We start from the raw sequence: 13342 nt of genomic DNA, 5'->3' as shown, positions 1-13342 counted from the left end.
CTCATTTATTAGAAGAGTTTTCCTATTAGGTAAAGACAAGTTCAAATGTCATTGTTATACTGTTGTCCTACCCCTATAAAGACTTTAAGCATTGTTATCTTAACAAGAAGGTACAAGATTTTGTATAATCACTTCTACTCTTATTCGTGTTCGTAGGTGTACAAAGTTGACAAATACACCTACACTAATTGGAGTATAGCTTTGGTGAATCCAAAATAGTCAGAGAACGGAATGAGAATAATATGTATGGGAACGTCCACCGTCACTAGAGTGACCCCGAAGTTGGAAAAGCTGAAAATGAGCTAATTGTTCTTGATATGATTCCTACATCCTTTTCAGCACAGCATTTACCTCCCTCTCTTTCTCTTCCTCTCTCCCTTTCTCTCCTTCTGTCCCTTCGTAATACCGGGATTTCCCGCTAACTTTTCCCCTCCTTTCTTCTTCTTCTTCTCTCTCTCTCTCTCTCTCTCTTTCGTTGGTTTTTCTCTTTTTCTCTGGCTATTTCCCAGTACTGTGATTCAAGTTGTAAGTCATACCTAGATATGTACCTACATACCTAATTGTAAGTTAAACCAACTTGTGCGGCCTTAAATTTCTCCAGGGTTGGAAAGTTCATCAAAAGGTCTGCCTAATCGCAGTGTTCTAAACTCGAGCCATAAAATGCACACTATAGACAAGATATTTCTGGTTTCGTCGTGCATCAGTAAATCCAGCCCTGTGATCTCATTTTATTAGAGAAGTTGTCCAAACTCGACATTGGTAAAGACAAGTTCAAATGTCATTGTTATACTGTTATCCTACCCTATAATGACTCTGAGCATTGTTATCTTAACAAGAAGGTACAAGATTGTTTTCTTTCATCCCATATAGAAAAAAAGTCGATTGGATAAAATTTAATTTTGTGATTTTTCAAAGATTTTGCGTGGACGTTCCCGTATCAGCCAAATGGTAAATGGAATAAAAACTAATTGGTGAAATACAAAATGTTGGAAGGACAATAGTTGCAAATATGCTCATTGTTCAATGATATCTATCTAGGTACCTACCTTCCCTCCGTAAAATTGTTCAATATTGGTACTACCTACATAGGTAATCGAATTTCGGCACTAGCAACTACTTTTCTTTTGTATAATAAACTCTTTTTAACTGCTAAGATCATATAATTATATCAGGCTTTTATGATTCACATTTCCCGTAGGTGTACAAAGTTGACAAATACACCTACACTAATTGGAGTATAGCTTTGGTGAATCCAAAATAGTCAGAGAACGGAATGAGAATAGTAGGAATAGCCAAATGGTAAATGGAATAAAAACTAATTGGTGAAATACAAAATTCAAAAATAGTGGAACAATAATACCTATCTAACTAGGTACCTTCCCTCCCTAAAACAAATTGTTGAATAATCAAATTTCCGAGGTAATGACAACCTACTTTTCTTTTGCATTAAAGTCCGCTCAGTTTACCTGCTATGATCATATCAGGCTTTTATGATTCACATTTCCTCTGGGACGTAAAAAAAGCTCTGGGACATAAAAAGGTACCCTATAGATTCTCGATTTTTCACAAGAGGCTGAGTGATTCTCAATAGCAGGTACCTTCAGATTTTTAGTGGATGTGCCAAAGTCACCTTTTATAAAATTATCAGTTGATTAGATTGTGCCGAGTTTCAAGCTCTTATCTTAATTTACTAGATCAGCTTGATGCCATTAAAAGTTTAGATTGTGCCGAGTTTCAAGCTCTTATCTTAATTTACTAGATCAGCTTGATGCCATTCAAAGTTCACACGTTTTGACATGCACGAAATTATGATTATCAAGTTGAAAAATACCACGAAAACGAAATCGCGAAACAATTGTCTTGTTCTGACCCAGCTGCGATTTGCAATGAATGAAACTTTACATGGCGTCCAATTAAAAACGTGCTGAATTTCACAAGGAGCGATCTAATATCTGTTTTAATCATTGCAAAAAGTAAGGGGCATATCTACGTGATGGCATGCCAAAATTAACATCTTGTTGTTCTTGTTAGTTATAACAGTGTAGTGGCGTGTGTTCCATGAAAGCTAAGGAAAGTAACGCTCATCCTTTCCCGTAGAGGGGAAGGGATGACGGCTTTTTCTTACCCTCCTTCGGTCCACTTACTAAAAATATCTAATAAGTGATTGTTTATGTTTTTAACCTAGATACTAAGCACCAACCACTGGCGTATATCCCACAACCCTCGCTGTGCGGGTGGGCCCCACAGGGATATTTAGGGGGTGGGGCAGCTGTGCCTAATTTTGGAGCATCCACCCCCTTCGGTCGATCCAATCCACTATTTAATCAGGGGGGGGGGCAAAATCTTCCGGGGGTAGACAAAAAAGTACATACCTACGCTATTGCCACAGGCACACTGTATTATGGGTTTATAAAGTTTCCCCTTTTCAAAAGCTCACACTACGCCACTATAAAAACGCCACTCGTAAACTAATTAGAGATAAGGTTTCAAATGATGTGCCTACTATTTCAGCCATTGTGAGGGAGATAAGGTATCCAATGGAGCTTTTAGAACACACGGCTTGTTCACGGTTCATATAATGCGAGGTATTCGCGAAGTTCTGACTTCGGAGGGTCAAAAGGGCAGAAAATGTTTTCTATGTCTTACTTTACTTTTCAGACGCGGATGGTGAGATTTGGAATGGGAGCGTCTTAATAAGCTACGTTTTGCTTGGGACTATTCGACAATAACGATGACTCTTCCATGAGAATCGTTGGCACAACGATCGTGGAGAGATACAGGTTCAACTGTTAACTGTCGATATTGATAAACAATCATCGTTACATCTAGTCGTCCCGAGAAAAGTACCTACACAAAGTTAATGGAACTTCCTCCCTAACTTATCAGTGGTGAATTGAACTGAAGAACTCGTTAAGAAAAAGGATCAGGAAATTTCCTTTACGTGTTTGCCAAAAGAACATTTTTGCCAAATTTCATTAAACAAAGAGACAGAAAATCCAATGAATGATCGTTGAGTTGAAATTCAGATCAGAAAATATCGTTCGTTCAATAACTTATCCTCATTTCGGAACCCACATAACTTCCCAATGCACCGTCCGGCACTGATTAGTTGCATTCAAATCATAGCTCACCTAACCTTGACTTGGGAGTCCAAATGGAACAATGCTGAACTTTGAGCTTTGGTTTGTCATGAGATTACTTTCATAATGCTATCTCATTGATACTTTGGTATCCATCCCATTGGTATCTACTTTGGTGTATATCTGTTTCATTGATACTTTGCTTTGTGGATATCTGTCTGTTCAAATACTTCAATTTCCATTGATTCGAGACTGTTATTCTGATTATGAATGTCAGTATAACTTTAATTGTTATCCTATTCCATTGAATAAATCACTGGAATTGATCAACCTAACCTTGACTTGGGAGTCCAAATGGAACAATGCTGAACTTTGAGCTTTGGTTTGTCATGATTACTTTCATAATGCTATCTCATTGATACTTTGGTATCCATCCCATTGATATCTACTTTGGTGTAGATACTTTGGTTTATATCTGTTTCATTGATACTTTGCTTTGTGGATATCTGTCTGCTTCCCCATCCGTGGCACAAGCTCTGCTTATACGGATGGGTATACCATTTATATGAAAAATGTATGTTCTGAGTTTTTTGTCAATCAAATATAAATGGAAACTTGTTAAAAAAAAAAAAAATACTTCAATTTCCATTGCTTCGAGACTGTGATTCTGATTATGAATGTCAGTGTAATTTTAATTGTTATTCTATTCCATTGAATAAATCACTGGAATTGATCCAATATTGATCGATGTCATTGGGTAGTATGCCGCAGGAGTTATTACTGTGTAAAGTGTAAACCCATGCAACCAAATTCAGTGGTGTAGTGGCTAGCGCGGAGAACTTTTGACCTGGAGTTCAGTGATTCAAAGGCAAAGTAGTGTTGTAAGTGCTTTATTTAGACTGTCAGCTCAGAAAAAGTCTAAATTAGGCAGGAGGGAGGAGTAATTTTCCCTTATTTGAAACCCTGAGCAATTTGTTAAGCATTTGCTTAAACATGTGTAAAAATAGAAACAAAGTATGTATAGGTATATGTGTGGATAGATAAGGATCTTTTGTTTTCCCAAAAACTGAATTTGAGAAATTCTTTGCTTTCCAAAGTAGCTCATCATGAAAGGTAAAAGGATAAAGAACATGATGTTCGCATACTCTTCGGAGGTACTAAAATATTCTTCCAAAAACACACCTAAAACGCTCTGCAATCCACGTACTAATAGAAAAATACATCAACCCAAAATAGATAATATTGATCGATGTCATTGGGTAGTATGCCGCAGGAGTTATTACTGTGTAAAGTGTAAACCCATGCAACCAAATTCAGTGGTGTAGTGGTTAGCGCGGAGAACTTTTGACCTGGAGTTCAATGATTCAAAGGCAAAGTAGTGTTGTAAGTGCTTTATTTAGACCGTCAGCTTGGAAAAAGTCTCGATTATAGGCAGGAGGGAGGAGTAAATTTCCCTTATTTGAAACCTTGAGCAATTTGTTAAGCATTAATTTGCTTGAACATGTGTAAAAATAGAAACAAGATATGTATAGGTATATGTGTAGATAGATAAAAGGATCTTTTGTTTTCCCAAAAACTGAATTTGAGAAATTCTTTGCTTTCCAAAGTAGCTCATCATGAAAGGTAAAAGGATAAAGAACATAATGTTCGCATTCTCTTCGGAGGTACTAAAATATTCTTCCAAAAACACACCTAAAACGCTCTGCAACCCACGTACTAATAGAAAAATACATCAACCCGAAATAGATATGCGTCACGACATGAAAACATTGAAAGGAGAAATGCGCTTACCTTGCAGGAAAATGTGGAGCACGGATATTAGCAAATATCTCATGTTGAGAAGAGACACGAAAACAAAGAAATTCAATCGACGCTCGCTCTCCTTTCCGCTTTTGTGTCGAAAATTTCGACGTTGGGGAAGAAATTCTCGGAATTTTCAAATCTCGAAGGAATGTCGAAAAACGGCGTAAGACATTCCTTTGATAATTGACGACAAACTTCCGATGAAAAACGGCTTTGCCCCTCTCTTCTGTGGATTCTATTCGGGCATGGTATCTGAAACACAAAGGACATAGAGATAAAAGAAATTCAATCGACGCTCGCTCTCCTTTCCGCTTTTGTGTCGAAAATTTCGACGTCGGGGAAGAAATTCTCGGAATTTTCAAATCACGAAGAAATGTCGAAAAACGGCGTAAGACATTCCTTTGATAATTGACGACAAACTTCCGATGAAGAACGGCTTTGCCCCTCTCTTCTGTGTGGTTCTATTCGGGCATGGTATCTGAAACACAAAGGACATAGAGATTAGATTAATAATGAAATTTAGGAGAGTTATGACAAAAACAACATGGCAAACATAGCAAATAAGGTTGACAAACACAGGTACAATATGTTCAGGGTGACTATGTTGAGAAATATCGTCAGATAAAAAGATCAAAGTAGGTAAAGTAGGAGCAGACAAAAGTAAAAAAATGAGGAATAGGCCAAACCATCTCTAACCAGGAAATTTGGAGTAGCTTTCTTGAAGGCTCTGGAAAACCTCAGCACTAATACATAAAACAACCTGTAGCCTTTAGGGTACTCTCAGCTCTTGATTTGATACAAGACGCGATTGAACTAAAAATAATATTTGAAACATGGAGCACCTCTACTTTCTGAACACCCTACGAAGATGTTACAAAGAGGAAAAAATCTCATGGAAGATAATCATTTTCTTGAATATTTCAAAGGACCTGATGGCGGGGATGAAAAACACTAATACATAAAACAACCTGTAGCCTGTAGGGTACTCTCAGCTCTTGATTTGATACGAGACGCGATTGAACTAAAAATAATATTTGAAACATGGAGCACCTCTACTTTCTGAACACCCTACGAAGATGTTACAAAGAGGAAAAAAATCTCATAGAAGATAATCATTTTCTTGAATATTTCAAAGGACCTGATGGCGGGGATGAAAAAAAAAAACAGACGAAAAATATCAAACGGAATTATTAAAAACGTTGGAAGCAGACACTGTCATCTTCAGCGAAGGGAAAAAATCCATTAGAAACTTTAATCAACCGAATCCGATTAACTTCCGAGCGCAACTTCTGATGGCGGGGATGAAAAAAACAGACGAAAAATATCAAACGGAATTATTAAAAACGTTGGAAGCAGACACTGTCATCTTCAGCGAAGAGAAAAAAAAAATCCATTAGAAACTTTAATCAACCGAATCCGATTAACTTCCGAGCGCAACTTTACAAAAAAGGCAACTTTGCATAAAGTTCTCAAGATGGGATCGATCCCCTGCCCTGAAAACTTTTGGACTGAGGGAGGACTTTGTGGATAGGACGTTTACCTGAACTTCTCCAACCACTAACAATAGTAATAATAACAACAACAACTAAAATAAAACTTAAAACATCTTGGTTTGAATGAGTTGTAATACAAGTAATTATACATATAGTTGAGAACATGGAAATTTTCATTAGAAGAACTAACATTTTTGGTTGAACAAAAACTACTCGTATTTATGTTAGATGCTATCCTAGTAATATCAATAATGGATTTAATGTTTTATTGAAAACTAGGTGATGGCCTTATCCAATAATTCGTTTCTTATCCTATGGTCCTACCATAACATATGTACATATGTAAATATTGTAATTACTGAAATCATAAATCATCATCACCATTTCCTATCTAAGCCAGAACTAGCTCATCTATTAAAAGAGCTTATTTGATCCTTAATGGAAGATGGCTTTGTTACTTGTATACCAAACAAGTAAATTATTACCAAGGCGTGATCCAAAGCCTAGGATAATCTCCTTACAATCTGTGATATCCATCATTTAGAAGGATATATCTTCTTCTAATTGAGGATAAAATTCTCTGCTTTTTATTGGAACGACAGATTGGGAAATATTTTTGGAATAAAAAAATTCACACATATTGGTAGGTTGGCAGGTCCGTATTCGTATGTACCTACTCGTAGGTATTGTACGTTCTAGATACCTATGTAATGGGTGTCCCAATATTATTAAGAACGCAAGATTTGATTGTTCAATAAAGCATGGTTCTCCGTGGGGAAAAAAACGGACTTCTTAGATGATTTGAGAAGTAAACATTCTGAAATTTTATATGGCACAATAATCAGACAAATAACCTACCCGACTTTGATGGTACTTTCGTTCCCTTTGGACAAAATTTTCGATGACAAATTCGAGGAAATCAGGCTGTATCTCGTTGATGCAACTTTCAATTTCACCTTTCAATGCTTCAAAGCTAGTGGGTTTGTTGGTGTAAACCTGTGACTTTAGATACCCTCACAGAAAGAAGTCTAGCGGGGTAAAATTACATGTTCATGAAGGCCATTTCTCCTCACCCCAAAGCCTAGGATAATCTCCTGATAATCTGTGATATCCATCATTTAGAAGGATATATCTTATTCTAATTGAGGATAAAATTCTCTCCCGTGGTAAAAAGTTCCATACTGAGCTACAAGTTTGGATGACATTGAACAATATCTGTTCAGCCCATGAGGAGTCTCGATGTACAAGGTGTCCGTAAGTTGGAGTACCTTCCAAACTTGAAGGGGTGATTGGATGGGTTGAAATGAGACCTCTTTTCTCTATGGAAAGGGTTCTCCAAAACACTCCTCCCCGGAACGCCCTTCCTGTAGAAGAGTATAGAACTTTCGTAATCATATACTCGTATCATGGAAAAGAGAATACAAAAAGGTTTATCAGATCGCTATCAACTTTGTTAACGATCCGATGCTTTTGTGGAAATAGTGACGCTAATTTCATCCTTCAGGCACAACACAACTGATATTCCTTAAATCTCAAATTGAAGCCATTTTCAGATCCCTGACTTCGGAGGGTCAAAAGGGCAGAAAATGTTTTCTATGTCTTACTTTACTTTTCAGACGCGGATGGTGAGATTTGGAATGGGAGCGTCCTAATAAGCTACGTTTTGCTTGGGACTATTCGACATCAATAACGATGACTCTTCCATGAGAATCATTGGTACAACGATCTTGCTTGGAGAGATACAGGTTCAACTGTTAACTGTCGATATTGATGAACAATCATCGTTACATCTAGTCGTCCCGATCAAAGTACACAAAGTTAATGGAACTTCCTCCCTAACTTATCAGTGGTGAATTGAACTGAAGAACTCATTAAGAAAAAAGATCATCCTAAGGCCCGATGGATCCCATAATCTAATGAGAAAATTTCCTTTACGTGTTTGCCAAAAGAACATTTTTGCCAAATTTCATTAAACAAACAGACAGAAAATCCAATGAAAGATCGTTGAGTTGAAATTCAGAACAGAAAATATCGTTCGTTCAATAACTTGCTTCATCCAGGAGTATTCAGTAAGACATTTGGGACATTTGGACTGTAAGTTATCTTGTGCTAAAAGACCAGCCTTCGAATCAGGATTCAAAATTCAGGAAAAAGAGTTTACCACTCCAGACAAAAGAGGTTGTCCTCAACTTCCTTGATAAGTACTACATACTTGTAAGTACGAGTATGTAGGTACACTTTATTCAAATTTGCAAGGCATATATTCAAAGACCAGGAAGGAACGCCGGTAAAGGATGTTATAGAGGGGACAATAGAAGGAGTTGTCACGTGGTTCACCAAGGATGTGGATGGACATCAAGGAACACGTTGCATCACTTGAGACATTGAAATAACAGAGACCTTTCCAGAATGGCCATGTCAACAATGTGACAAGCATCAACTGAGATGTCGCCACAATGAATGAATAATTAGAACTACCAACCTAACCCTTTACAAAATCATGAATTATGTATTTGAGGTAAAACAGAGAGCCTCTCCACAACTCATGTGGATACCGCAGCATTACTATACTGGTAAGTGCTTCTTTTACACTATTGAATATTGATTCTCATTTATAATTGATCTTCTTTTACCGTGGTAATTTTGCCATTGGTCGCTGCTCGATTAAAGTAGCTACTCAATCGTCAAGAGATCGAGTGTACCCTGAACTTCAAGGATAGGGCCGAAAAAGCACCCAGGACCTTCCGACGTGCAAACCTAGGGTGCTCCCCACTCAGGCACGGAAATTGCTCCTGAACACTTTACAAAAGGAGAAATGGGGTTGCTTGACATGATGGGAATGGAAATGGGTAAAATCAAGCGAGCACCTAATAGGTACACAAGGTACTCATGGGGAATAATATGAGGGTAATGGGAGTACATAGCAACAATACTGGTAATGCTATCAGAGCACAACGAAATGAAACGGGATACAGGAATACATTACCGGGAACAGTGCCGGAGCCTATGCTAGATGACAGGTTAAAACTTAAAATAGGAGAGGGCATAGAAAAAATGGAGCTAGTTAGGTAGATTCTAGAAGAAAATGGGAAATTGTTATGTAGAAAAATGGGAGAATAGGAACAAAAAATATCATTTCAAAAAGGGAAAAGCTTTGAAATTATGGAACTAACCTGAAGATGTCTAATACAAAGGCTTTTAGGTTGATAATGTCAACCCTTTTCGTGAGAGGGTTTATTTTGGGACATAAAATTTAGATTTAGAGCTTCGCCACTGTTGCTGGAAATTTTTAAATCCGACGACAAAAAAAAAAAGAAAGCTCAAATATTTATTCAGCATAGAGCGACGTCTCTCTCTCTCTCTCTTCCTTCCCCAAATGTGATCCACATTCTCCATCTTAGTCTAGCTTTAAGGGTGGGGAATCTAGCTTCCAGGGTGGGGAAATAGATATGGGAACGACATTTGTTGATAACACGATTATTGACGGCAGTATGGGTAATAAATTGGCCATTAAATGATAATGATCACCCATATGAAGAAGTGCCTGGTAGCAAATTGATCGAATGGATAAAGAAGAAGTCGTAAATAACTTCAACTGCATTTGAAGATACGGAAGTGGTAAGTGACCTAAACGACACTGACTGCAATATTAATAGTAATAATAATATAGATAGTAATAATAATTTATGCAATTGAGGAATAGATAGCTTCAACAACCTTGGCTCGCATTGAATTCTGTACCTATACTCACTTCTTTTTGAGAAGGAGTTTGGAATTTGCATCTTTCCAGAAAAGAATCATGTAATTTGTCTGAGTTTGAACTTACACTTACAATAATTTTTCTTCCTCTGAGTCATATTTTGTGTCGCTATTTTGTGTCGCTGCTGGGATTTGAACAGCAGTCTCCTCGGTTACATGAGTTCCATCAAACTATCGAAGTATTCTCCCTAATCATTCAAAAGACACCAGATTTTCAAATTTGGTTCAATACAAAAGCTCTCTATCTAAAGATTGTTTTGTGGTTTAGCAGCCTCTCAGCATCATGGAGTAAGGTTCACGGTTTACAGTTTATATGTACAACAAGCTCATTGAGACTGACTGAGTCATTTATGTTCAAAACTCATTGACTTGTGTTGAGCTTGCATTGAGTTGTAGTTTGTGTTCAGCTCGGGTGACTTCGATTAATTTATCTTCACACCTGCCCCCAAGACATCAAGAAGTAACAAACCGAGAAGCGAGAAGTGTTAGTTTTCGTGACAACTGCTGACAAGAGTTTGGCTTGTAACTTTAGCACCAACACTACTATTAAGTATCACAGGTAGAATTGGTGTAATCTCCTGTTCCAGCGATGTTCATAAGACACCATTATTTCTTTCAATTATTCTTTCTGACACCTTGTTCGTTTCTCTTTCATCAGCTCTTCGGGGACTTGTTTTGTTATTTTTTATCACTCCTGTGTTGACTGTCGTAAATTCACGCTGATTTCTATTACCTACCTCCACCAGGTTGTTTCTGCTGCAACGCTAGTGCTAGTGTGCGACTTCAGTATTTCATCTGTTTTGTACTTCTTCCTGTGTGAATATCTTCGATATCATGAGATAGTTGTTGTGTTTGATCCTCTTTAGAGTATTCTTGTATGGAAGCCAATCTAGTAGAAGGAGCCTTGTGGTGCTTTATGGTTTTGGTCGCGCGATAATTTTATTTACGATGTCATTAGGTTTATGTGATGGTACTATAGTAATATGTGATGTTGCTACGTGTGTGATGGTTACTGCAGGTGTGTTGTCAATATGGACTTCGGTGCCCATTGGTTCTTTTGTTACCAAAGGTTCACCAGGGCCAAGAGGTGTCCTTACTAGTTGTTTAGTGTAGGGTTTCTGATATCATTTTTGATACGAACATTAGAATAGAACACAAATCCAGAATCCTATTGGCTAAAAGGTATTCTCAAGAGGTAGCTACCACTATGTACAAAACAAGCAAATGCTTTACATGAATACCTACCCATAATATGTAATATTATCCTATTACCTATATGGTAAGAAGTAGGTACATAGTAGCTTTGAAGAAATTTAAATTCCAAAACAAGCATGTTTCTGTCAAAAAAGACCGCAGTAGTTGTCAATTCAAAACATCTTAAATAGGCACACGAAACTAAATATCCTGCTCCTTCTTGTACCATTTTTAGCTTACGAATCGTAACAACTAATTCTAGATTCTAGGAATTGTAGGATTCTTGCACTTTTGAACTTACTGTGGTATTGTATTTTGTTACATCATGTTCACTAGGACAATCTTTATGTGCAGAGATGGTTCTGACCTATGACACCCATAACCTTACACATGATTCACAATGTAGTCAATGTACCGTTCAGGGTACACTCGATCTCTTGACGATTGAGTAGCTACTTTAATCGAGCAGCGACCAATGGCAAAATTACCACGGTAAAAGAAGATTAAATTATAAATGAGAATCAATATTCAATAGTGTAAAAGCAGCACTTACCAGTAGTAATGCTGCGGTATCCACATGAGTTGTGGAGAGGCTCTCTATTTTACCTCAAATACATAATTCATGATTTTGTAAAGGGTTAGGTTGGTAATTCTAATTATTCATTCTTTGTGGCGACATCTCAGTTGACGCTTGTCACATTGATGTTGACATGGCCATTCTGGAAAGGTCTCTGTTATTTCAATGTCTCAAGTGATGCAACGTGTTCCTTGATGTCCATCCACATCATTGGTGAACCACGTGACAACTCCTTCTATTGTACCCTCTATAACATCCTTTACCGGCGTTCCTTCCTGGTCTTTGAATATATGCCTTGCAAATTTGAATAAAGTGTACCTACAAGTATGTAGTACTTATCAAGGAAGTTGAGGACAACCTCTTTTGTCTGGAGTGGTAAACTCTTTTTCCTGAATTTGGAATCCTGATTCGAAGGCTGGTCTTTTAGCACAAGATAACTTACAGTCCAAATGTCCCAAATGTCTTACTGAATACTCCTGGATGAAGTATTCATTTATCAATGTTCTCACGCTGCCCACGCATTCCATGCTTGCTCAACGTATTAAGGAAGGTTTCATAAGCCACGATAATCCTGTGTACGTAATATCCAGATGTCACTAATTTATACAATTTAATATCTTGGACAATAAATCTTGTCAGACGTCAAAATACAATTAAAACGAATTAACAATCACTGCATGTGCAAATCTGGACGCTTCCTTATCTGCAAAGCATAATCCTCGCTATTAATGAGACATGATCAATTAATTATCTGCCCTACAAATATAGATAACTATTTATGTAAGTGCCGAGAAACGAGGGAGCAGAGGCTTCAAAGCATAATCCTCGCTATTAATGAGACATGATCAATTAATTATCTGCCCTACAAATAGATAACTATTTATGTAAGTGCCGAGAAACTATAGGGAGCAGAGGCTTACTTGTTCACTTGTTCTCAACACTAGAATTCAATTCCAGTCTTTTGTCGTTTGCCAAGAACTCTGTGAATTCCTTGATTTGTTTGACAGGAATAGATAATTAAACGCCGCGGTTAATGCGAATCGATAAGCATTAACCAATGCGAATATTACACACGGAGATAGAGAGTACATTTTCATGTTTCCAAGCAATAAAACATGCTCGATGCTCGACCCTGAAAACACCAAGTGATACCATGTAAACAAAACGTGAAACATGCTCTGGTTATGTCAGAAAACTCGAACATCCTTTGTAGCAAAATGTGAAATGAGGAAGACAAGCATTGGCGACCTTGTCTTTTGATTTACGCGAATGACCTTTGCGTTTTCCATCTCTTAGGATAGGTATCTGAAGCCTTCCCAATCCTCGAGAATTTCTGCACAAGATTCCTCGAGAGTACGAGAACAGCACTAAATTCAGTATTGTCAGAAAATACAAGGTGTGCAAAAGTTACCGTAGGTACATATATCAAACTCAAG

At 37.5% G+C, this 13342-nt stretch overlaps 1 protein-coding gene across 1 annotated transcript in view; it reads right to left on the bottom strand.

The window, feature by feature from the left end:
• Positions 1-5129, bottom strand: part of LOC103517130 — a gene marked incomplete at its 3' end in the record, with an annotated part of 29662 nt that extends 24533 nt beyond the window's left edge. The window contains exon 1 of the mRNA XM_026829342.1: positions 4872-5129. Within this exon, the coding sequence (XP_026685143.1) occupies positions 4872-4914 (43 nt within the window). The remainder of the gene's footprint in view (positions 1-4871) is intronic.
• Positions 5130-13342: the final 8213 nt, after the last annotated feature.

The sequence above is a fragment of the Diaphorina citri genome, unplaced genomic scaffold (assembly GCF_000475195.1).
Source record: "Diaphorina citri unplaced genomic scaffold, Diaci psyllid genome assembly version 1.1 scaffold1760, whole genome shotgun sequence".
Lineage (NCBI taxonomy): Eukaryota > Metazoa > Arthropoda > Insecta > Hemiptera > Psyllidae > Diaphorina > Diaphorina citri.
Note: the sequence above shows the minus strand (reverse complement) of the source record. Positions and strands in the feature narration are given on the sequence as shown.